This window comes from Ochotona curzoniae, unplaced genomic scaffold (genome assembly GCF_017591425.1).
Source record: "Ochotona curzoniae isolate NIBS_2020 unplaced genomic scaffold, NIBS_Ocur_1.0 scaffold_3208, whole genome shotgun sequence".
NCBI classification, from domain to species: Eukaryota; Metazoa; Chordata; class Mammalia; order Lagomorpha; family Ochotonidae; genus Ochotona; species Ochotona curzoniae.
In genome coordinates, this window is record NW_024467106.1 from 26,666,564 (window position 1) to 26,691,213 (window position 24,650).

Sequence of the window (24,650 nt, forward strand, 5' to 3'; positions counted from 1 at the left end):
TTACTACAAATAAGGAATGCTCTAACCACTATGGAACAAATTTGATACAGAAAGACTCAGAATATCTACCTCTTTGTCTTGAATATTAGGGTCTGCGTTATTTTCCATGAGCACTGCCATGCAGTTAATGTATCCTCCATATGCAGCACACTGCAATGGGGTTCTTCCTGCATAATCTTGCACATTTGGATTGATCTTGTTTTCTATCAATATCTGGCAAACGTCAGCATTGCCACCTAGTGCTGCCCAATGTAAAAGTGAATGCCCATCTTGATCAACCAGGTCTACTCTTGCACCGCCTGGGAAAGCAAAAACATAATGAAAATGTTTTATGCAGCACTTAACGAACAGAAATTAAATTGTTTATTTTATATAAATGCTCCCACATATGCAATGTCCACTTCGTATTTTTAAGATGGATATGGTAAGTAAAGAAATCATTCCTCTTTGACATAAAATGGAAGATAAGCAGGCACAGTGAGTTTTCGAAACCAAACCACTACCAGTGGGTAGATTTACAAATAGAACTGGAGGATCCTGGGTTGGGTGTTTTTCCCTTCAGCTTTCTACCTGTGTTATATGGTTGTTCACCACTTAAAGCTTTATTGCAGACAGACCATGCAAATATCCATACCTTCTGACAGTCCTCTATGAACTAACCTTTGATAAGTGTCTGAATCACATCCTTGTGTCCCATCTCACAGGCTCGGAAAAGTGGAGTATGTTTCATGACATCAACAGCATCTACTTGAGCATTGTTTTCCAATAATAACTTCACGGTGCTGACGTGGCCGGAAAGGGCAGCTGCGTGTAAGGCTAAAAGGGAAGTAACAAAAAATGACAAACTTTTAAATAATGACTTTACTTTCTTCTTATTATTTTTATTTGAATGGAGATTCACAATTTGTTATTGGTGAAAGTCTCTTTTTATTACTGGTGTGATGGCTCCACTGGCTAATCAATCCTCCACTTACAAACATGACATCCCTTATGGGTGCCAGTTTGTGTCCTGGCTGTTCCAATTCCTGCCTAGCTCCCTGTTTATGGCCTTAAAAAGCTGCAGAGGATGGCCCAAAGCCTTGGGACACTGCACCAACATGGGAGACCTGGAAGAACCTCTTGGCCCCCTGTTCCATACTGGTTCCTGGCTTTGGACTGGCTCAGCTCCAACCATGGTGGCCAATTGGGGACTAAATAGAAGATCTTTCTATTTGTCTCTCCTTCTCTCTGTAAATCTGCCTTTCCAATAAAAATAAATATTTTTTGGGGAAATGTAGTGAAAATTAATATGAACATAGGTGGAAAGAGAGAGAAGTACTCATGCATGCACTACAGGGATGGACTCACAACAAAATGACTGGTAATCTACACTGTTGGAAGACACCTCAGTGGCAACATGATAGATTTGTGAGAATTCAGGAAAGATACCCATTGTAGACTGGAGGGTAGAACAGAAAGGAGGAGAGGTAACTTGGGGAGGGGGACAGGAGACCCCAATGTCTATTAAACTGTATCATAAAACAACAACAACAACAACAAAAATAAATAAAGATGTAATTCTAGGGTCCGGCATGGTGGGCCAGCGGCTAAAGTCCTCGCTTTGAACACTCATTCACTCTTCAAGTGACCATCATGGCTGGAGCTGAACTGATCCAAAACCAGGAACCAGAAGCTTCTTCCAGGCCTCCCACGTAGGTGCATTGTTCCAAGGCTTTGGGCCATCCTCTATTGCTTTCCTAGGCCACAAGCAGGGAGCTGGATGGGAAGTGGGGCAGCTAGGACACTTAACTAGTGCCCCAGCACATGCAAGGTGAGGATTTTAGCCACTAAGATACCACACTGGGCCTCAAATAGATAAATCTTATTTAAAAAATATCTTCTTAATGGTAGGAAAAGTACAATCCTATGAAAAGGAGCTCATCTTCACAGAAGAGAAATGACAAAAAAGGCATCTCTGATGTATAACAAAATCCTCATTGAAAAAATAACCCAACAGCTAATTAAGTGATCAAGCATTTATGTATGAACTCCAATCCTGGTGCACATTAAAAAGGCATTCCCGGAAGAAAGGATGCAACTGTCTTTGCCCACATCTTGTCTAAATACAAGAAAAAGTTAACCAAAAGACAATGTTAATGGTAAACAGAAGACCACATGTTAATGGGAACTGGAGAAAAATGAACTGTTGAGATAATTTGTAAAGTCAATGTCCAATGTGTGTACAGCATTTCCTGCAGGAAACTTCAGATCTGCTGTGAAACTTTGATAAAGAAATACTTTCAAATGTGTTAGTACTTCTTATAAAATAGATTTTGTTTATATCCTGTTGCAAAATAAATTTTAACGTGCGGTGGTGTGGTGGTGTTGGAATTAAAGGAGATTATTAGGCACATCAACAGTTTTGGCAGACAAGAAAGATCTTTTATGACAACAGGTAGGTACAAATGGTTTTTAGCATGTTTCTGTAAATTAAAAAAAATTAGCACTGAGAAATTTGTGTCACCTTGTTGAGATGTGATTTTTCTCTTTCTAATATGAAATTAAGAAATACTAAGCAAGACAGATATGTTCAAGTTTACACTGAATGGTAAAAAACAAATACATATAGCTTTGGGACCCTTCACATGCATGGGAGACCCAGCTCATGGCTCCTGGAATGGATTGGCTAAGTTCCAGCCATTGTATTCTGTGAAATATAATTCTAAACTTTTGAAAATATAATAATTATTATACAGGCATGATTTTAAAGTATAGGTTTGTGTTTTTACAATAAGTTACAAGATCACAAGAGTTTCTATATCAGAGAGAAACCAAAGTTTTAAACCAAATACTTGGTATGAACAAATACTAATTTTAGCCACGAAGCTTGAAAGAAATAAGGCCTTTGAAGTGAACAGCCTGGAAAATCCAAACTGACAAGGTGCAGGTCAAATTAGGAACAAGGATTTCAGGTTAGTACTTTGTAAACTTTATAGCATCATATAGATTTATAGCCTGAATGAAAATAAACAGAATCTGTCCACTATTTCTTACCTGTGCCTCCATATTTGTCTGTCATGTTAATATCAATGTCAGATTTTAAACTCAGCATGGTCCTAAGGACATCATCACTGCCTTTCCCAGCTGCCCACATAAAAGATGTTCTTCCTTCAAGGTCTGAATCATCTTTCACTGAAGGATGTTTTAAAAACACTTCAACTGTTTCCTGTAAGAAAATTTCATTTAAAAAAATTGAGATTACAGGGTATCATGTTCTATGGTAACGATGCCACTACTGTATGTGACTTTCACTGATAAGAAAGGTATTTACATCTTTGTATGAATGCCACAATTTCTACTGACAACAGTAGTTCTTTGTCCTCTATTGGCAGTAGACTCTGTAACACTTTAAAAACCTCTTTTAGGCATAAAAAAAATGTAAATGGCCATCTTCAATTAAACTTGAGGGTGAGGTCACAGGTGAAGTAACAAAAGATTCAATACTATTCAATGTCATGATGAACACTAAAATATGTTTTCTTGGGGCTAGTGTTGTGGCATAACTGGTTAAACCACTGCCTATAATGCTGGCATCTTCTATGGATACCGGTTCAAGTCCCAGGAGCTCTACTTCCAATCCAGCTCCTTGCTAATGTTCCTGGGAAATCAGAAGGGGATAGCCCTAGTCCTGGGGCCCCTTCAACCTTGTGGGAGACCCAAAGGAAGCTCCTGATTTCTGGTGTGGCCTGGCTTACCCTTGAAAGTTGTCACCATTTAGGGAATGAACCAGTGAATAGAAGATCTTCTCTCTCTTTCTCTGTAATTCTGTCTTCCACACAACAACAAAGGGTCAAGGGCTACAGGAAAGTGGGTAAGACTACTGTTTCCACACTAATACAATTTTTTTTTCCTGGGTCAGGGGAGAAACAAAGGGAAAAGCCCCACCCAGCTTTCCACCCATCTCAGATCCCTGATGTAAGGCACGCTCTGAGGGTTCTGCTCAAGCAGTTTTGATAGTTCAATAGTTCTGAACTGCTGCCAATCTAGCCATTCCAAGCATGATGAAATCCATTCAGAATCCACTGGTTGGGGTTCTGAAATTAGTAGTTCAGTTAGAGAGATCTCCAAAGGAACTTCATCTGAGGTGACACCCCAATCAGCTTATGCACATGCTGGTTGTTGGAATTGCTGGGTCGGTTCTGTGTCCAGCCTTTTCTTCCACTAGGACCAATGGTTGTTGCAGTCCAGCATGATCCTGCCCACTTCATACTCGATCCTCACACAAACCAGTGGGAGCTGCAGCCTAGTTGGGGAGACTCACTATAACCCCCACCAGGCCTGCTCCCTCCCCTGGTTCCCATGCTTGCCAGTATGGACTGCAGACTTGTTCAGTCTGTCTTGGACAATTTTCATACAGACACACACACATACACTTTCAGGCATGCCTCTGGGGAAGAGGGATGTTTCTATAGTTTTTGTCATTGTTTTTCTTCTTTTTTTCCTGTATTTCATTTTTTATTATTAAGCGAAAGAAGTACTTTGGATAATTGTTCACAATGTCTTCCCACTTGTTTCTTACTCCCATTAGTGCAGTTAGTTTAGCTCTGGTATTTGCAATTTGTTAAAGTTGGAGTCCAAGACTGGTGTTCAAGGTCATGGATATTTCATTTTACCTTTTGGAGTTTAATTTAAAAAAAAATTTTTTTTTATTGGAAAAGCATATATACAGAGAGGAGAGACAGAGAGGAAGATCTTCTGTCTGATGATTCACTCCTCAAGCGACCACAATAGCTGGAGCTGAGCCAATCTAAAGCCAGGAGCTCCTCCGGGTCTCCCACGTGGATACAGGGTACCAAAGTCTGGGGCCGTCCTTGACTGCATTCCCAGGCCACAGGCAGGGAGCTGGATGGGAAGCAGGGCCACCAGAATTAGAACCAGTGCACATATGGGATCCTGGTGCGTTCAAGGCAAGGACCTTAACCATTACGCTATGGCGCTGGGCCTGGAGTTCAATTTTTTTTAAATATGTAATTGAGATAACATCACCTGTCCTATAGACTTGTGTTAAATCATAGAGTTCTAATTTCTACAGATTGACCAGAAAAGACCAAGTGAATTTTAAAAATCTATTTGTGATAAGAAAAGCTCCTCCTCAAAATACTACTTTGTATTTTTCTGAGATGTAGGGAAATAACAGAAGATAAACTGTTTGCTTAGAAATGTCGACCAGAACTGTAGCCATCTTTGTTCTGGATACTACAGTAAGAAAGGTGTAGAAATAGCAGCAATCTAAATATTTGGTAGAACATCTGGAGAGGTTATTAAGATGCACTAATACTTTGCTGATGACAGTGTCATAATTTAATTAAGCCAAGGCGTTCACTAAGCACACTTGTGTTGAAGGAGGCAAAATTAACTATGACCACTTTAATGAATGCCTCTTTGGACGAATCTCTGGGTCTTGGTGACCATTTGGAATCAGGTAGCTGATATAGCCTTGACAGTACAACTTGGAATAAATAAAAGATGAAAAAATGTTTTTAAACTATTAAAAGCTGCAAGGAGAGTTATTGATAATATTCATTATTTTTGGAAGTAATTCATGTCTTTTTTTCAGATGTGTCAAAAACAGCTGTCATAGTAATAAATAATTTTATTATTATATGATTTCACAAAAACTCTGTCACTTGCATCAGACTGAACAGCATGAGCTACTGTTAAGAATAATTGTTATAGAAATCCAGACAAATGAGTACATGTAAAACTGGTGAAATTTGAAAAAGACGAGTAGATTACATTAATGTTAATTTCTTGGTTTTATTGCACTAGATGTTACTGTTAGAATAACTGGATGTAGGGTAGATAGACTCTTGCTGTATGACTTCTTCTAACTTCATATAATTCTGCAACCATAACAAAATAAAAAATTGGAAAAAAGAATTGCCTTGTTTTACTTACAGCAAAGTTACTCTGAGCTGCATAATGCAGGGGTGTTGCACCTTGGCTGTCAGATGGGATAGTTCCAGACTTATTTCTTTCTAAAAGGAGATGGACAATCTGTGCATGGCCTGAAAACAGACACAACAAAGTAGCTATCATACACAAAGGACACTAAACAATTTATAACGAATTTAAAAGAAGACCATAACAAAATATTCACAATGGTTTCTGTCTAGCAGTACCACTGCCACCTCTTCTAAACTCACTAGAGTACCAATACAAAGTAGAAGTGAAAACAGCAATTAACTAGTACTTCAGATAGAAAGTAAACAACATTAATTATAACTGCCAGACTGAAAGAAAAAGAAGACTACAGTAGGTATCATTATCTCTTTGCAATTCTCTGGTTTCACTTATAAAGCTGCATGTCACAAAGAAGAGAATGTTTTAGAGCCAGGCTCTTCTAGCCTTCATGGTCCCTGTTCTCAGGGGTCCACTGCCCAAGACACTCAGAACTGACCACTGCTCTCTTCAGGTGGAAAAACAATACAATCTCTCTGATTTATGAGTCCTAATCATCTCCTCTAACTCCATCTTTCAGTCTTTTAACATCTAGGCATTGATCTCAAATTCCAGGGGAAAAAAAAAGGTATTATGAGGTAGTTGCTAGCACAATACTTTGCAGAGCATTCTGGAAAAGGTGGTCTTCACCAGTGAAGAACTGTAGAAAAGACCAAGAATGAGTGAACCTGGTCATCATATATGTCGGAAGCATGGATTTCATTCACTCTATTGCTTCAGTGCTCGGGGGCACTGGGCAATGATGTATTAGCAAGCACACACTGCATGAAAGCCAGGCAGAAAAAGAAATCTGCATGGCAATTCTGCTCATTTATAGGTTCTCCAAACATGGTTTAAGATGCAGTTCTCCATAATTCAAAGGCAGGATCAAAGGCAACCTATACACAGAATTCCCTTAACACATCCCTTCTTTCGGGAACACAGAGAAACATTTAGTAAAGACACTCTAAAAACATACATCAGGACAGGCTGAAAAAGAGCATTGTTAAAGAGCATACCTCTGAAATGATCTACAGAAGGATACAGAGGAACACTTCGGGTATCTGTCTGGCTTCTTTGTCTAAGTAGAAAAAGAGATGCTTCTATGAAAGAGAAACAGAATATCCTAAGAAGAAAAGAGACTAAAATACAAAGGTAACAGAAGAAGGTGAAAAGAAAACAGGATGGGATAAAAAGAAAAATGAATGAGAGAAGGAAATAAAAAGGTCATCTAAAACATATCCACAGAGGAGGCAGAAAGAAAGCAGAATTGATGGAACAAAAAAGTCAATTTAGTACTGTGAAGATAAATTTACTGCGAATGCCTAAAATCTAGAGGAAAAGGAAAAAACAACACACCTTGATGTTGAAAAGGAATCTAAATAATCACCTTAAATCTGATTATAAAACTAAATGCAACAAAAACCATGTTCAAAAGGACAATGACCAAGATGATAACTGGAAGCCCAGATTACACTAACAGTTACTCCCAGAGCCATGTGTGAAAGAGTGCTTCATTCTTTTTTTCAAACAGGTAGGAATTAACATGTGTTAGTTTTACTCCTGACTTTAACTCAAGCTTAAAAACGTTTTTGTAATAAATACAAAAGAAATATAGATAGAATCTCAGAAGCCCTTCTAAAGCATTAGGCAATTAGATATTACCATTGATACTACCACTCCTAGTACAAGCAGCAGAAAGCATAAAACAAGGCAAACAGAAGATACAAAATAATAACAAAATAAAATAATCCCCCAAGCTAAGAAAAAAATCTGGAGGCTGACGTTGAGGTCTATCCAATAAACCTGCCACTTGCAATGCTGGCAACCCATGTGGGCATCTGTTTAAGTTCCAGGTGCTTCCCTTTTGATCCAGCTCCCTACTATTGCACCTGGGAAAGCAGCGAGGATGCTCCAAGTGCGTGGTCTCCTGCACCCATTGGGAGACCTGGAAGAAGTTCCAGTCTCTTGGCCTTTGTCTGACTCAGCACTGGCTGAATCTGCAGCTATCTGGGAACGAACCAATAAGATCTCTCTGCTTTCCCCTGTCACTTTGTAACTCTGCCTTTCAAATAAATACCACAAATTTTTAAAAAATGTAATAGTAAAAACTGAAAATATTATTTAAAAAAATCAGGGATATCAGGGGAAAAATTGAATTATTATCTTTAAAACTATTCATTTACCCTCAAAAATCTAACACAAAAACAAACAATATGAACATATATGTTCTCTCACATTAAAAAGTTACCCAGCTCCATGCAGGACTTGGGGTGGGTGGGAAATTGGGTGGGCCTTTTCCCTTAATACCCCCCTTTAAACATGAAGGAAACAATATGGAAATAATAGTCTTATCCACTTTCCTATAGCCCTTGAACCTTTTTACCCTAATTAACTATGTAAAGATTGTAAAAATATAATAAAAATATTTTTAAAAAGTTACCCAGCTCAGAAAATCAAATATATTAGCATACACATGAAACTAAAGTGCTCTCTTCAAAAATATAGGCAGTTGCTTACTACATTTGTAGTAAAAACTATGAGAGAATGTTGTAATTAAAACCAATTTTAGAAGACATTACCTCCTATTACTAAAATATAAGCATAAAATAGAGGGGTTTATTTTACAAAATCATCCAATATATCAGTTATAAATTAAAATAATAAAAAAGGATGTGGAAATCAGAGGGGAAGAGAAGTCAGACATTTTCCTACACTCGGTCCCTCCCTCCTATTGCTGGATCTTTGTTTTATATACAACTTACCTAACAAAGCTGCCCAGTGAAGTGGGGTTCGAAACAAATTATCATAAGATGTTATATTGCAGCTTTCATAGGAGGTCAAGAGGTCAACCACTGTCACATTTCCATCAGCAACTGCGAAGTGAAGAGGTGTCCGGCCCTCATAGTCTTGCCAGTTCAGTAAAGACTCTGTTGGAGCAGCATCCTGTTTCAAAGGAACCAGAGATTCCTTGATGAATTAAGCTTGGCATAAGCATTAACTGAGCAAATTTCTTAGCAAATAATCTACATTCTCTATCAACATGAGTGATAAATGTAAAAAAAGTATGCAGTCTAAATCTTAAATTTTTTTTTCACGTTTAATTGCAGAAACAAATATGAAAACCACTGCATAGTGCTTATCCAGACCAAACAGGAGTCAATATCATGCCTAATGTGCTTTTGTATCTGTTTTTGGTTCAGCTATAGCTGTATGTTCTGCACTTTTGTACATATCAAGACATTCATAAATAATACGTAGGTTTTGTATGTGTGTTTTCAATATTTTCATTATGGTAATATTTATGTATGTTCTTAGGTAACTTATTTCTTTTTTTTAACATTTATTTTTTATTGCATTTGATTTTATAACAACGTTTCACAGGCTCTGATGTTCCCCCTTCCCCTCCCCTTGCCCTATCCCCATGGTGGATTGCTCCACCTTATTGCAGTATTACAGTTCAAATCTAGTCCTGTTTCTTTCAATGCAAGCATGTGCCATGCATAGAGTCCAGTATCTTATTGCCCAGCTGAATTCAACAGTTTCTTGGGGAGACCAACTCTGGTCTGGAGACACAGCTGGCAGATTATCGTTCTGACCAATCAAATGCCATAACATAACATCAACAACAGTTTCCAACATTATGGGGTTAATTAACATTGTATTGAGTGACTGATGTGTTAGACAATGTGAGTTCTTAACCGCATCCTGAGACTACTTCATTAACGTTTCAATTATAGTTTGTATACAACTGGCTTCTATCTAGCTTAAATTGCCTATAGGATACCATTCAGCTACCTCATGTCTATTTTCATTTTTTAGCAGTATATTGTGTTGAAGCATAATTTTTTTACTGAAGTTGGCAGATTTTAGCATAGTCTAAACTGGCTTATACCTTTAGCAAGGCATAAAACACTTCTGAATCAAAAAAAATTGGACTAGTAGTAACTAGGCTAAACAATAATCAAATCTCAAAATTTTACTTGTTATTACAAATCAAGAAAAAACTGGGAAATTTGTCTTTTGAGTACTGCCTTAGTTCTCTAAGCAGACAAGAAAGGCAGTGGAAGATGGCCCAAATGGTTGCACTCCTGTACCCACGTGGGAGGCATTAAACAAGTCCCTGGCTCTTGGCTTCAACCTGGCCATGATGCAGCTGCTGAGACTATTAAGGGAGTGAACAAGCAAATGGAGGATCTCTTTGTCTCTCCTATTCTCTCTGTAACTCTGCCTTTGAACTAAACGAATAAATCCATTTAAAAAAAGGAAGCAGGGCTACGCTTTTTAAAATGAAGAAAAGAAATTGTGGCATGTATTATAAAATGGACTACTGCTCAGGTATAAAAGAAAGAATGAAATCCTGTCTTTTCCAACAAAATATTTGTAACTGGAGACCATTATGCTTAGAGAACTAAGGCAGTACTCAAAAGACAAATTTCCCAGTTTTTTCTTGATTTGTAATAACAAGTAAAATTTTGAGATTTGATTATTGTTTAGCCTAGTTACTACTAGTCCATTTTTTTTTTTGATTCAGTGGAAGGTTAAAGTTTGACTATAAGGAAGATTTAAAGTATGCCACTGTGAAAAGTGAAAGAAAAAATAAGAAAGAAAAGAAGAAGGGTAAAGTGAGGGAAAGAAGGATAGCAGAGTAGGAAGTATAATGTGCTTAAGAAGTTGTATATATAAAGTACATTGCTTTACATGGGTAAAAATTTAAAAACCAACCCAACAAAAATAAGAATATACAAGAAACAAAATAAACTGAGAGACTAATAAAAATGGAAATTGATCAAAGTTGTCATTGAAGAAATGGAAATGAGCATGGGGTCTACAGAATAAATGCATAGAAAATTTCTAATGTGGTCTAAGTGCTGGCATTGAAGTGTTCAACTTGGGAAATAAGTCCACATGTTTGTTGTATATCACTATGTGCTCTTGAATATAATGGATACTTCATAACAATTTTTTTTTTCTGATAAAGACCATTGAGGACTAGCACTACTCTACTCACCAGTATGCATCTGACGGTGTGAACAGCGCTTGGGTCTTTATGGTTGGTTGCCCAGTGCAGTGGGATCTTGCCTTCCACGTCCGGAATCCCAATGTTGGAGTCATGCTTGATGAGCAGTTTCACATGCTCAGGGTTATTGTAGTAGGCACTCCAATGCAGAGCTGTTTGCTGCAGAATAACAGTGAACTTTTCCTAAGCCGTTATAATGTGAAAGGCACTGTTGTAAGAGTTCTCTATGTTTTACTTCAAGATATTTCTGGGAGAGAATGACTTATTTTAATTTGCATGTGTTTCGTGAGAAAACTGAGCGTAAGAGGCCAAGAAATCTCCTCAAGGACATGAAGGTAGAAAGGGGTTGGACTCAGGTTGATCCTGACAGAATCCTTCAGAATGTGATCCACCATCATGAGAGACAGTTAACTCATTGGTTACTACAGTAACACAGACGTGAGAACAGTGAATAATTACCACTGATCATCTTGATACCACCTATCTGGTTATCACCATGCCCCTCAGAATTTGATAAAATGTGTTAAGAATTAGTATATATCACAAAGAAGATCAATGCATTGGGAATTCATGGATTTGAAAGCCATTTATTTTATCTAACACAAACTTACTTTGATTAATTTATAGGATAAACTGTTAAGTATAATTGCTGATGACATATTTCATCTCGATAATAGGTGTATGTAATAGCGCTTAGCTTACTTTAGATATAAGTTAAGCACGATTAAGCTTTAAAATCTCTTCTGACATTCTCCTCAACACACCTATATATATCTTACAGTTGGGAGATTTATAGAGGCAAGTAAAAAACTATTTGATACACATTATCTCTTGTGTAGCAATATCATCAATCCTATTGAGAATTAGATAATTTAACAAGCATGAACTAAGCTCATCTGTCTGATTAAACACTTAAAAAATTCATACATGTGGTATTCACTCAACTGTATTTATAGGAATTTAATACTAAGAATCAAAATTTAACTAATTACTGTCGTTTAGTAAGAATTGCAGAACAAGAAGTTCTAAATATTTTAACTCTAATTGCATAAAGCCATATTTTTATGAACATGTACAGTTTCTATCATTTCTTCCTTTTCTTGCATTATATTCTGATTTATTTAGTGAAATATAATATTATACCTGTTGAATATAATGGTAAACAGTTTGCACATGGGAGGCTGGTATTTGGTGCAGCTAAGACACCTGTACTTAGAACACCTGTATTTTTTGGTTAAACACCTGGAATTGTAGTCTTGGCTCTTCCCATTCCAGCCTCCACTGAAAGCACACCCTTGGAGGGAGCAGTCATGGCTCCAGCAGCTGTGCCTGCCACTCATGTGGGAGATCTGGAGTCACTTCTGGAGTCCTGGTTTCCACCAGCTCCAGATCCAGCCCTGGTGCTGTGGGCATTTTGGGGAGCAAACTAGGGAATGGAAGAATTCTTTCAGTTTGTCTCTGTCTTTTGTATTATTTATATATATATACAATTTATATATAATTATATATATATATATATATAAAGTTTGGCTTTGTCTTTTCCATATTTTTGCTTTTTTGTTTTTTTCCAGTAGTTATTTTTATCTTGGAAAAATAGGCATAACATAAGTTATTTTAACCATAAGTATACAGTTCAGTGGAATTAAATATGTTGTTGTATAAGCATCATTGTGATCTATTTCCAGATTTTTTTACCTTCCCAAATGAAGACTTGGTCCCCATGTAATAACTACACATTCTCACCTTCCTCCAGCTCCTTGTAAGCATCATCACAGTTTCAATTTCAATGAATTTGACAATTCTAGGGTCCTCCTGAGATGAATCATATGCTTCTCCTTTTGTGTCTGACTTATTTCATTTAGCATATCATTTCTCCAAAGTTCTCCAAAGACATGCTCGGCACATGTCAGAATTTCATTCCTTTTAAAGACAGAACCGTGAGGTGTGTGTTGTGGTGCAGTGAGTTAAGCTGCAGCTTAGGATACCCACATCCCATACTAGAGAACAAAGTCAAGTCCTGCTTTCAATTATGCTCTCTGCTTATGGACCCAGGAAGCAGTAAATAACTGCTCCATTACTTGAATCCCTATTGCCCTTGCAGGAGACCTAGATGAAATTCCTGGCTCCTTCAGCTTTGCCCAGCTCCAGCTCTACTATCCATTTGGAGAAGGAACCAGAGGATCTTTCTTTCTCTGAGATTCAGATAAAAACATCTTTTACAAAATGACTGAATTGTATTCCATTAGGTACACAGATAAATATTCATAGACATATCTGTAATTACCACATTTTGGTTTTAATGCATGTTAGGAAATAATTGATCTGATAGGATTTTTTTTAAAAAAATAACACAGAGAGTTTGAGTCACTGCTCTAGGCTGCATTCTCGCTCTTTCTCTGTACTTGCTTGGATACTGCAAATCTGTCTTCTCTCTGCCTGTCTAGATGACCTCTCATCCATGTTCAACAACAAAAGAAAAGATACTAGAAGATACCAAAAAGTTTCTGGAATGAGGATAAGCTCAAGAAATTTGTGACTATTGAGACTTTGTGGATTGATTGAAGTACTTTTATTCAGTAAAATATTAATGTTACAAATGACATGAGTTGCAGTTAAAGCTGATCTCAAAGCTTCAGCTGATACCTCAACAAAATGTAGAAACTACATAAGCAACACTGTGAAAGAATTGTTATAAAAATCGTGGATATAATCCTAAGAGTTTCAAATGGAGGTTTAGAATTCTGTGATTAAGTGCTTGGTGAAAAGAAGAGGATTGCTGTTATCTAAAGATGACACTTTTTTTCTTTTAAAGAAAGATCAAGGCATCAATGAAAGCAGTGACCAGTGTGTACAATACATGAAAATGAAAGATTAAGAAAGAAAACAAATCCTAGCTGCAAATGCCAGAGCATATATTAATCCTGAAATTAAGCTGGCAATTATTTTATAGCTAACATTTATTAAAAATTTACTATGCATTGAGCTTTGTGCTGTGCAATTTGTATGTCTTATCTTTAAGAATAATTCCATTATCTCTTTCTCAAATATAATACTTAGGCACACAGAAGAATTTGTCCAAGGATGATGAAGAAGTGAGCATCAGCATCTCAGTTGAAACCCAAGAGGTCTAATGCCAAGTCCCAGGCCTTTGAACCACTTCTGCACTTAGGACAGTCTCCTAGGCATTGGTTACCGTGTATCCAACCACCTACCCTAATATGTCCATCTGCTAGATATTGAGTTTTGGAGTTACACAGCTCTGGGTTCTATGTCTGCCATTCGGATTTTAGGTTATACTTCAAACTTCCTGAGCTTCAGCTTTCCATCTATGAAAAAAGGGATCAAACATTTTACCATACATAGTTGTTAGAAGGTAAAATGATGGAATTTAAGTGAAATACTTTCTTGGGATGTATAGAAGAAATGGATTTGCTCTCCTACATATTTGAGGGGTGATTTCGGTCTTTTTCCTTGAGGTTTTTGTTTGGTGTCATTAAGGAAATATTTGCTTCCTGCTCTGATGTGTCTTCAACTCTGACAAATCATTACCTTGTTTTTATCCTGGGTATCCACCTCGCCTGGTGCCATAAACTTCAGTAGAAGAGCCAAACATTTAGGGCTCTTGTGTCGGGTGGTCAAGTGTAGAGGAGTCATCTCTTCTAGATCCTTTTGCATCCAATTTGCTCTTCGTGTAAGTAAGAGTTTCATGAAACGATAATTTCCCTAAATAAATGATAAAGAAAACAGGAGACAAGAAGCAATTAACTTTGGCACCCCAGATTTTAAAAATATAAATACTATAAGTGTTGTAAGCATACTCTTAGATTCATAACATTGAAAAAAAACTGATAAAGAAAAATATTTATAATTGTACAAGATATCAGATTTTTTTCCATTTCTTTCTAAAACAGTTTTTTTTATGTGAATATAGTCTACAATGTGATCAAAACTTTATTGGTCTATGGCAACATGTTTTATTTTACCTGTTTATTATTGGTAGTATTGATAATGTTTCTAATATTTTGTTTTATGGAGATTGCTTTTAATGTACATGTTTTCCCACAAGGCTATTTTCTTAATTTATACATGAGAATAAGTGATCAGGAACCAGACTGCTAAATCAAGCAAGTTTGCACATTTTATGATTCCTGGTGTATCTTTCAAATTATTATCTAGCAGCAGCAATATGAGGGTGCATTAGTTTCAGTATCTGCTGACCAAAATCACAGCTAGTACTTATAACCAAAACATAATGGCTTGTGACACAAGGACACATATTAAACTCTGATTTAAGAAGGAAGGAACTGAGATTCAAAGAGGCTGTTTGGATCAGGGTCTTCTGGCTCTTAAGGAGAAAGTGGTAAGTATTTATAGACAGAATTTAGAAACAGCTTACTCAAAATTCAGGTACAAGACTTATATGGTCACTTGAACGCCAACCTGGAATTCATTGTAGGCCCATCCTCTGGCAGGCCATAATCTTCCATGTTAGTTAAATCTTTCAATATGGCAGAATCAGCGTACTATGAGGAAAAAGCTCAAGGGCTAGAGCATTAAAATATTGCGGACCCAGGCCAGCCAGTGCTCAGAAAGCCTGTGTAACATGGGAGCTTAAGACAACACACAACTTCCTAAATACAGTTCTTTTGGTTCTCCCCTGAGATCTTGTCCCTTAAATCTAATTCTGGCTGAGGGCTTTTATAGGTGTTGTGTCACAGATACAGCAAGGTCAACATGACAAAAACAATATTGCATAACCAAGTTATCTGTTAATGCCCTTGATTCAAAGCATAATGTAGGTTATCTGGTGTTTTGGTTTTTTTTTTTTTCATTCGCTGAGACATCTCTACAATCTTGTGCTGGTTTGAGGTGGGGTCTTTTAGTATGATGGCATAATGACTTTCTATAATGAGTGGCTGCTGATAATAGGAAGATATTTGTTAATGAAACAAACATTGTGAATAATGTGAAGCTCTATGGCAAAGAGAACTAACTATAGCAACAATGAAGTGCAGAAGGACGAAGAAGGCCTGCCAGTTTGTTTACAGGGACCAAGAAAAGATTAACTCAGCCTATGGGTCAGGGCAGAGCTAAGAGGGTACAGACAGACTCAGGATAGGGAAGAGAGGTCTGTGAGATGAACCGAAATGGAATGCACTGAAGAGTAAACTAACTCAGCTCAATTGTTTCTTCTGAGAAAGACTTTCCTTAAAAAAATCTAAGTAGACGCCACTTTAGTATTCTTTTTTCTTTAGAAAGATTTTTTATAAAGGCAGATTTACAGAGAGGAGAGACAGAGAGAAAGATTTTCCATCCACTGGTTCCCTCCCCAAATGGCCACAATAGCCAGAGCTAAGCCAATCCAAAGGCAGGAGCCAGGAGCCTCTTCTAAGTCTTTCATACATGTGCAGGGGCCCAAGGCTTTGGACCATCCTCTGCTGCTTTTCCAGGCCATAAGCAGGATTGAAGGTGGAGGAGCTGGGACATGAATCAGCGATCCAGGTTGGAGGCAGAGGAAGAGCCAGTAGAGCCATCGTGCTGGCTCTTTCTAGCACTCTTTATTCTAACAACTTTTTGTTTCCTTCATAGTACACATCTCAGTTTATATTTACATATGTATTTATTTGTTTTTACTGTGATTTCCCCTATATGCAAACACTCGACAAAGGAAGAGACCAGCACAGTTCTTGCCACAAAATAAGTAGTTAATAAATATTATGCAAATGGTTATGTAAGTAAAAAGAAACAAAATATCTACCAGAAGTTTTTATTTTCATGTAAAAATCCCAACTCACCGTTTCTTTATTAGATTCTAAGAGCTAAAACTCTTCTTAAAAAATTTGAAAGTTTTTATTGGAAAGTCAGATTTACAAAGAGAAGCAGAGACACTCAGAAAGATTTTCTATCTGCTGGTTCACTCCCCAAGTGGCTGCAACAGCTGGAGCTGAGCTGATCTGAATCAAGGAGCTTCTTCTGGGTCTCCCATGCAGTTGCAGGGTCCCAAGGTTTTGGGTCATCCTCCACTACTTTCTCAGGCCACAAACATGGAGCTGGAAGGGAAGTGGAGCATCTGGGATATGAACTGGCACCCATACAGGATCCTGGTGGATGCAAGATGAGGACTTCAGACACTAGGCTACTGGCAGGGCCCAAGGGTTAAAACTTAAGTATTGAGAGGGGTGTTTCTTCCTGTGGTTTCAAGCACCACTTGGGATGCCTATATTCCATTTCAAGGAAATCTGGGTTCATGTTCTGATTCCACTTCTGACTTCAGCTTCCTGCTAATGTATACCCTGAGAGGCGGAGGTTGATGACTTTAGCATTAGGGCCCTGTTAACCCATGCAGGAATAAACTGGATTATCTTATTAGCTCTTGGACATTTGTGGAATGAACCAGGGGATAGGAGCTCTCTGTGTCTCTGACTTTTTTGCCTGTGAAAAAACAAAAAACAAATTAATATCTGACTTCTCAAGCAAATGTCATTTGATTATTCTTGTCATGTTTAATTTATCCGGGCTACACTAATAGTGTGTGTCATGTGTAACATTTATCTAGACTTCCCATTTCTTTCAATGTCTGCTCTTGAGAAGAGAGGTGTTAACATTTCCTCAAGAGGGCACCCTGCTCTAAATTTCTTGCTATATTTTCTTTGAAAAACAGGAAAGTACCTAGAAAAAGCAAATCTATGTAATCCTGCATATCAAAAAATAAGGTCTGGCCTGTCTGAGCATAACATTTCAAATATTACAGAATAATTCATTATGACCTTTTAAAGACATTCAATCAGGCAATCATTTTAATTGTGAAATTGGAAGAAAAAGGAAGAAGGAAGCCAGCGTATCCTGGGTGGACGGTAACTAGAATTACCATTGGCATAGTTACATTTTACCTACACATGGTACACTCCAGGAACAAAGTTTACTCACTTATTCCTTCACTGGGCCTAATTATAAAGCAGGTAATAGCATGATGTTTAATTTCATTTTACATATTACAATGATCCTTGATATAGATTTTTTTCTTAGCTCATCATAAAAGTATTGTGGAAGTTTTCCTTTTCAACTTGTGAAGCAGATGGAGAGGGAGGGAGGGAAGAAGAGAGAGAGAGAGAATGAAAGAGAGCTCTCTTACTTGTTGGTTTACTTCTGAAATGGGAGCCAGGGAAGCAATCTGAGTCTCCCACATGGAAGGTAAAACCCCGGGTATTTGAATCATCACTGCTGCCTGCCGGAGTCTGCACTGACAGGAAGCTGGAGCAAGGACCTAAAGCCAGTTAATAAACCCTACTGGCAACCTACTAGGTTGCCAACTAGTCTATTAACTATTAGCACAAATGCCCATCCCGGAAAACTTCTTTTAAAAAGGTCTTTGTTTATTTATCTTTATTTATTTAAGAAAGAAAGAGGGAAACAGAGAGAGACAAGGGTGAGAGAGCTTGTTCAGCCCCATAAATGCTCATACAAAAATCGGGGCTGGGCCAGACTGAAGCCTGGACTCAGCAACTCAAGCCAGGTCTCTAACGTGGGGGACAGGGATCCGACTACATTAATAATTATCTGTTGCCTCCAAGGTGGTACACTGGAATTGGGAGCAAAGCTGAGCTTTGAAGACAGATAATCCAACATAAGCTGTGGGCATTCCAATCAGTATCGTATTGTAGACCAAATACCTGTCCATACACTGGAAAATTTTTGTAGAGTAAATAAAGTGTCCTCGTTAATCATATTTTCCATTTATACAACAGGTATAACAATAATGACACATGTAAAATATAAAACTCTACATATAAATTAAGAGAAATTATACATACAAGAGAAAAATATATATGCAAAAAATACTTAGAATAGCATACAAGGAAATGTTCAGTAAATATTTACTGATACTATTATGCAGAGTTTTCCAGAAGCTACAAAACACAGATGATCAGGTAGAACCCAGAAGGGCCCGTGACAGGGTGTATGTGGATACAAAAACTTGACTATGATACATATAGTTATCAGGGAAAGAACCAAGATTATGGACAGGTAAGAGTATAAATAGAATGTTACAAATATGGAGTTAAAAACATTTTTTTTAACATTAAGATGTCTATACCATGCACAGATAATCAGGACACAAATGCAACAAGGTATACTCAACAGGAATTTACTGGTGTCCTGGGGATGTGTCAGCTGTATGGTCTAGTCAGCCTTTATTTATTCCAAAGGACACAAACCTATTAGTTTACCTGTAGGGGCCTACATTGTGGAATAGCAGGTAAAGCCACCGCCTGAAATGATGGGAACCCAAATGGGTGCTGGTATGAATCTCATATGCTCTACTTACAATGTAGTTCCCTATGAATGTGCCCAAGGATGACCCAAGGCCTTAGCCCCTGCACTCATGTGAGAGACCTGGAGGGAGCTCCTGGATTTGGAATGGCCCAGTTCCAACTAGTGAAGATATTTGGGGAGTGAACCAGTGGAAGGATGGAAGATATCTCTATCTGTCCCTTTCTCTCTCTATAATCCTGCCTTTCAAATACATAAATTAAAAAAAAAACACTGAAAAAGATATTATCTATGAAGGCCAAGGGTGAAGACAATATAATTAATTCACTTGGATTAAACCAGCTTCCTCCATTTATTCAACATCTAATCATGCAAATTTAATTTCTGAATATAAACAGAAGTGGTAGAGAACCTTAAAAGCTAAAATAAAGAGGTTATACCCATTTTCATTGGAAAAAAAAGAAGGTACTACTAGTTTGAGATAGCAAACTATATTCTGGCAGCCCTCTGAAAGGTGTATGACCTAGGAATCCATGCTTTAGGCTACTTTGTTTCTCATACAGCTCCATAAAAACAGAAACAAACAAAATGTGATGTGGGAGAGAGTTGTGGTGCAATCAGTTAAGATATTAGTTCAGATCTCACATTCTATATTCTGTATTACTCTGCTTCTAATTCAGCTTCCTACAGATGTGCCTGGGAATCAGCAAGTGATGGTCCAGGTACGTGGAGAACTGAATGGAGTTTGGGGTATTGGCTTTAGCTTGGCACAACATTGGTTATTATGTATATCTGGGGGAATGAACCAGTTGACAGAAGACCTCTCTCTCCATTCCTCTCCCCCAACCCCCGTAAAAGTCTACTTTTCAAATAAACTAATAGACTTTAAAAATGTCTGTTCATTTTATCAATAGTTCTTAAAATAAGTATTTATTTAATTTTCAGGAATATTCTTATTATTCAGTGGTTTCAGGAGAACCCCGAAGTTTATCACTTAGTACCATTATAGGGCTGCACAGGAACTGACACCGACATGAGCCTGTCAATGTAATTTCTGACTGTGTAGAACATGAAGCACGAGTGATGGAGACAACAGATTAAAAGAGTACGCATTTTTAAGTAAATTTTCATGGTTAGGTGAGCATAAATAAGAGAAATGAAACTACAGGAAAGTGCTGATTTAGTAACTAAAAGAACATTACCCCGATTGATCAAGTCTGTTATGCCTCTGAAACGTAAAAACATTTCCAAATGTCTCTGAAACAGTCAATGAAACATTTTTTATGCAGTCATTATTTTCATACTACTATTCCTGTAATTACTGACACCAAGAGTTTCTTTTGTGTGTCACTTAAGTGATCATGACACAAGAATGGCCTGTAAACAAGTGAAAGAGAATGAAGAAGTTTTCTGACCTGGAGAACAGCACATGAAAGAAATATGGGAAAAAAATCAGCCCCAAATGCCAGTTTTTAAATTTAGTTTGCCCCATTCTTCTCTTTTTAAAAAAGGATCTATTTATTTGGAGGCAGGGCCTGGAGAGGGGAGGTTGAAGAGAGAGAGAGCTCTTTTATCTGCTGCTGGGCCACTCCCTTACTGACCTGAACATTTAGGGTTGGGACAGGAAGAAGCCAGGAGCCAGGAACTCCATCTAGGTCTCCTGTGTGGCTGTCAGGGGTTCGAGTACTTGTACCATCCTCTGTTGCCCTTCCAGGTCCATTAGTGCAAAAGCTGGAACGGAACCCCACAGCAGCTGAGACTTGAACCAGGGCTCTCATATGGAATGTTGGCGTCACAAGTGGTGGCTTGATGTGCTATGTGAGAGCATTGGTCCCTGCTGTCCAATTCTCTTAAGATGAACTCCAGTTTTTAAAAAGTTCATTTATTTAACCTTAGTTACAATGATATGGATATTTATATTCATATACATATTTTTAAACATATATTTAGTTTACTCAAAAGCGAGATTTTTTACAGAGCAGTCCTTCCATTTGCTGGTACACTCCCCAAATGGCCCCAAGGGACAGTGATGACCCAATCTGAATCCAGGAAGCTGGAGCTTCTTCCAGGTCTCCCATAAGGGTGCTAGGTCCCAGGGCTTTGGGAGATTCTCTTCTGCTTTCCCAGGCCATAGGCAGGGACCTTGATCAGAAGTGGAGCAGCTACAATTTGAATCGGAGCCTATATGGGATGCTAGTATAGCAGGTGGAAGATTAGCCAGTAGTCTCACAACATCTACCTTAATATGGAGATTTCGGGTAAAATACTTAAAAATCTGCTTAGGAGTTTTCATTTTTTAAAAGTAAAATATAATCAGGCCTCTGGCATGGTAGTGTAGAGGCTAAAGCCCTAGGCTTGCACACACTGGGATCTCATATGGGCGCCAGTTCATATCCTGGGGGCCCCCACTTCCAATCCAGCTCCTTGCCTACGCCCTGAGAAAGAAGTTAAGGACAGCCCAAAGCCTTGGGACCCTGCACCCACATGGGAGACCAAGAAGAAGCTCCTGGCTTTGGATCGGCTCAGCTCTGGCCATTGCAGCCACTTGCGGAGTGAATCAACAGACGGAAGATCTTCCTCTCTGTCTCTCCTCCTCTCTGTATATCTGACTGTCCAATAAAAATAAAGAAATCTTTATACGCACAGATACAGGCGCATTTGCGCGCGTGCGCGCGCGCACACACACACACACACACACACACACACACACACATACATATCCGATACAGTAAGAGCTCCCTTTGTATTTCCAATTCCATTATCTTTTTTTCTTGGGAAATACTATCTTGAATTGGGTATATGCCATTCCAGGCAATACTTTTATATCATATATCTATGTATATCCATGAATTACACAGTATTGTTTTACATGTTTTCAGTATTTATATAAATGGTCCCCGTGAATCACTTGTAATAGTTTTGAAATTTATCCAAGTTGCTTTGGTTCATTGATTTTCATTGGATAAGTGTTCTGTCATATGAAAACAATGCATTTTATTTCTCTAGAGAAAGTCTTAACATGTTTCTCATTTTTACTATTATGTCTAGTATTGTAATGAATTTTCTCTTATACACCTCCCAGTAACTGTGTAATTATTTGTTGAAACTGCTTGGTTGAAATTAATTCTCTAAAGTAGCTATTGCAATTTGCATTCCTGTCAGTAACCTACGGAAATTTCTGTTTTTCCATATCTTTGCCACACTTGGTTTTGTCAAATTTGCTAACTTTTCTTTTTGCCAGTTTAATAGGTATGCAGTTGTACTTTATCTTAGATTTATACTTCATTTAACTAAATGAGATGGAAAATGTATAACTGTTTGCTGGTTAGTTCCTTCTTTGTGAACTTGATTTGTCTTTTTTTCTGAACTTTCAGAACTTGATTAGTTTTTTTCTTACTTATCTGTAGGAGTTATTTATGTATTCTGGGCATTAATTCTTAGTTGGTTTTGCAAAAACCTTCAGTATTTGTATAGCATTTCTTGTTGATTTGTTTATATCCTAACACTAGGAGGGTATTAATAATCTGAACAATGAAACTGTTAGCGTTAGGATATATTTATGTATGTTTGAATTTTTGATCACAGTTTCATTTAAAAGAGAATATTGTTTGCTATAGTTTTTATTTGTTTGCTTTTGTTTTTTCTCTTTGCTGCTTATATCCAGCTGCTAGTCCATTTTAAGAACCTAGTCTCATAATGATCTCTTTGCAGTCCTGCCTCCAGTGACATATGGAAGATTACAGTTATTGTCACTGAGCTAGTAGACACTGTTCGGGTGTGAGGTTTGGCCCTTGTCCTGCTTCTGCCACTTCTCTGAACAAACAGCCTTCTTTAAAGTCATAACCTGTTTAAAGGCAAAGAATATCCAAAAATTCTAAATACTGTTTTAGCTTCAGTACAAACACTCATACCTTCCACTAACTCAATGGAAAGGAAGGGAGTATGTTCCTGAATTAGATATATTTGAGATTATATTCTATGTCTTTTTTCTGGCTACTATTTCTCTCATTAACTTCTAGGTAAATGGTCACTCATCTTTAAAATATCCAAACATCCCTGCCTCCAATTCCTCCCCCCAGCCCACAATGGCTAATTTATTGTCTATATCTGCCTGTTCTTCAGCTGAAATAATTACTGTAACAAAACTCCATATCTCATGCTGCTATGGCAGCCTTTTTCCCACTGGAGTACCAAACATCTGGAGGCCAGATGTTTTCCCAAAATTAAAACTTTGGAATCTGTATGTTTTCCAATTAATCTCTTTGCATTATTATTTTCTTTGTATCCCAGTGCTTATATTTACTCTTATTGTAGCTGGCAATAAAGTAACTGTACACACACACATACATAACTGCCAGGCAAGGTTGAGAACTCCACCATCCATCTGTTAATGAGTCTGAGTGGTGAGAGGCAAAATTAAAGCAAGTTGCCCAGATTAGGCTTTGGTGTTTTCTCACCTTCCTTTGGACAGGCAGAGGAAGAGATGTTAATGGGTTGGCAAACTGAAATCCAGTGTGGTTGTGGCACGGAATAAAGGACTCTCCAAAGCATAAACAAATGGTGAGAACAATCACCTTGTTATTCAATATAAGAACTTTGCGTAAACTGAAAGCATTGAAAGTTTACTTGGTTGAGACATAAATTAACTGCTCAAAAAATTAAACTGAATGCAGACTCAAGCCTAAGAAATATTGCACATATTGGTAAAGGACAGTGCTCTGCCAAAAATCTATACTGGGATTATAGCAGCCTCTGTGATGGGAGGAGGTGTGAGTATTTGGGAGTTGATTAGGTCATGAGGATGGAACCCTCAGGAACAGGATTAGTTATAACAGACCTCAGAGAGCTCCCTTACTCTTTTCTGCAAAAAAACAGCATCCTTTTTACTAGTTACCAAATCTGCTGGTGCATTTATCTTGACTCCTCAACCCCAAGAGATGTAAGAAATAAATGTATGTGACTGACTCAAGTCACCCAGCCTATGACATTTTTGTTGTACCAGTCAATGGGAATCAATGAGGAGTTTGAGAAGGAAATGAAATGGTTAGATTTGTGTGTTTGGAAGATACTCTGATTTTTGAGGCAAACAAATCAAATGCAAGGAGAACACTCAAGGGATTATTATTACAATGATATGGAACAGAAATACTGAGAGCTAAGTAGAAGCAAGGGACAAATAAGCAACATCCTCAGACAATTCCTAAATGAGTATAAGACGAAAAGTGGTGAGAAATGAAAAATAAAATTTGGGACAAAGATTTTTCAGTTCTCTTTCTTCATTAACATGTGAAATTGGAAGCATAAAGTAAAGCAAATATACTGGGAATAAGAGCCTACATGTAATATTTGAAACATAAACATAACTTGAGTATTCACATAA

General features: G+C 37.7%; 1 protein-coding gene across 1 annotated transcript in view; it reads right to left on the minus strand.

Annotated features, from left to right (window-relative positions):
• The window catches only part of INVS (inversin), a 153,464-nt gene that overhangs the window by 50,232 nt on the left and 78,582 nt on the right, over positions 1-24,650 (minus strand). Inside the window, exons 4-10 of the mRNA XM_041004286.1 lie at positions 14,549-14,722; positions 10,991-11,158; positions 8,745-8,925; positions 5,938-6,047; positions 3,034-3,205; positions 661-816; positions 70-299 (exon numbers count right to left, since the gene is read on the minus strand). Of these exons, the coding sequence (XP_040860220.1) occupies positions 70-299; positions 661-816; positions 3,034-3,205; positions 5,938-6,047; positions 8,745-8,925; positions 10,991-11,158; positions 14,549-14,722 (1,191 nt within the window). The remainder of the gene's footprint in view (positions 1-69; positions 300-660; positions 817-3,033; positions 3,206-5,937; positions 6,048-8,744; positions 8,926-10,990; positions 11,159-14,548; positions 14,723-24,650) is intronic.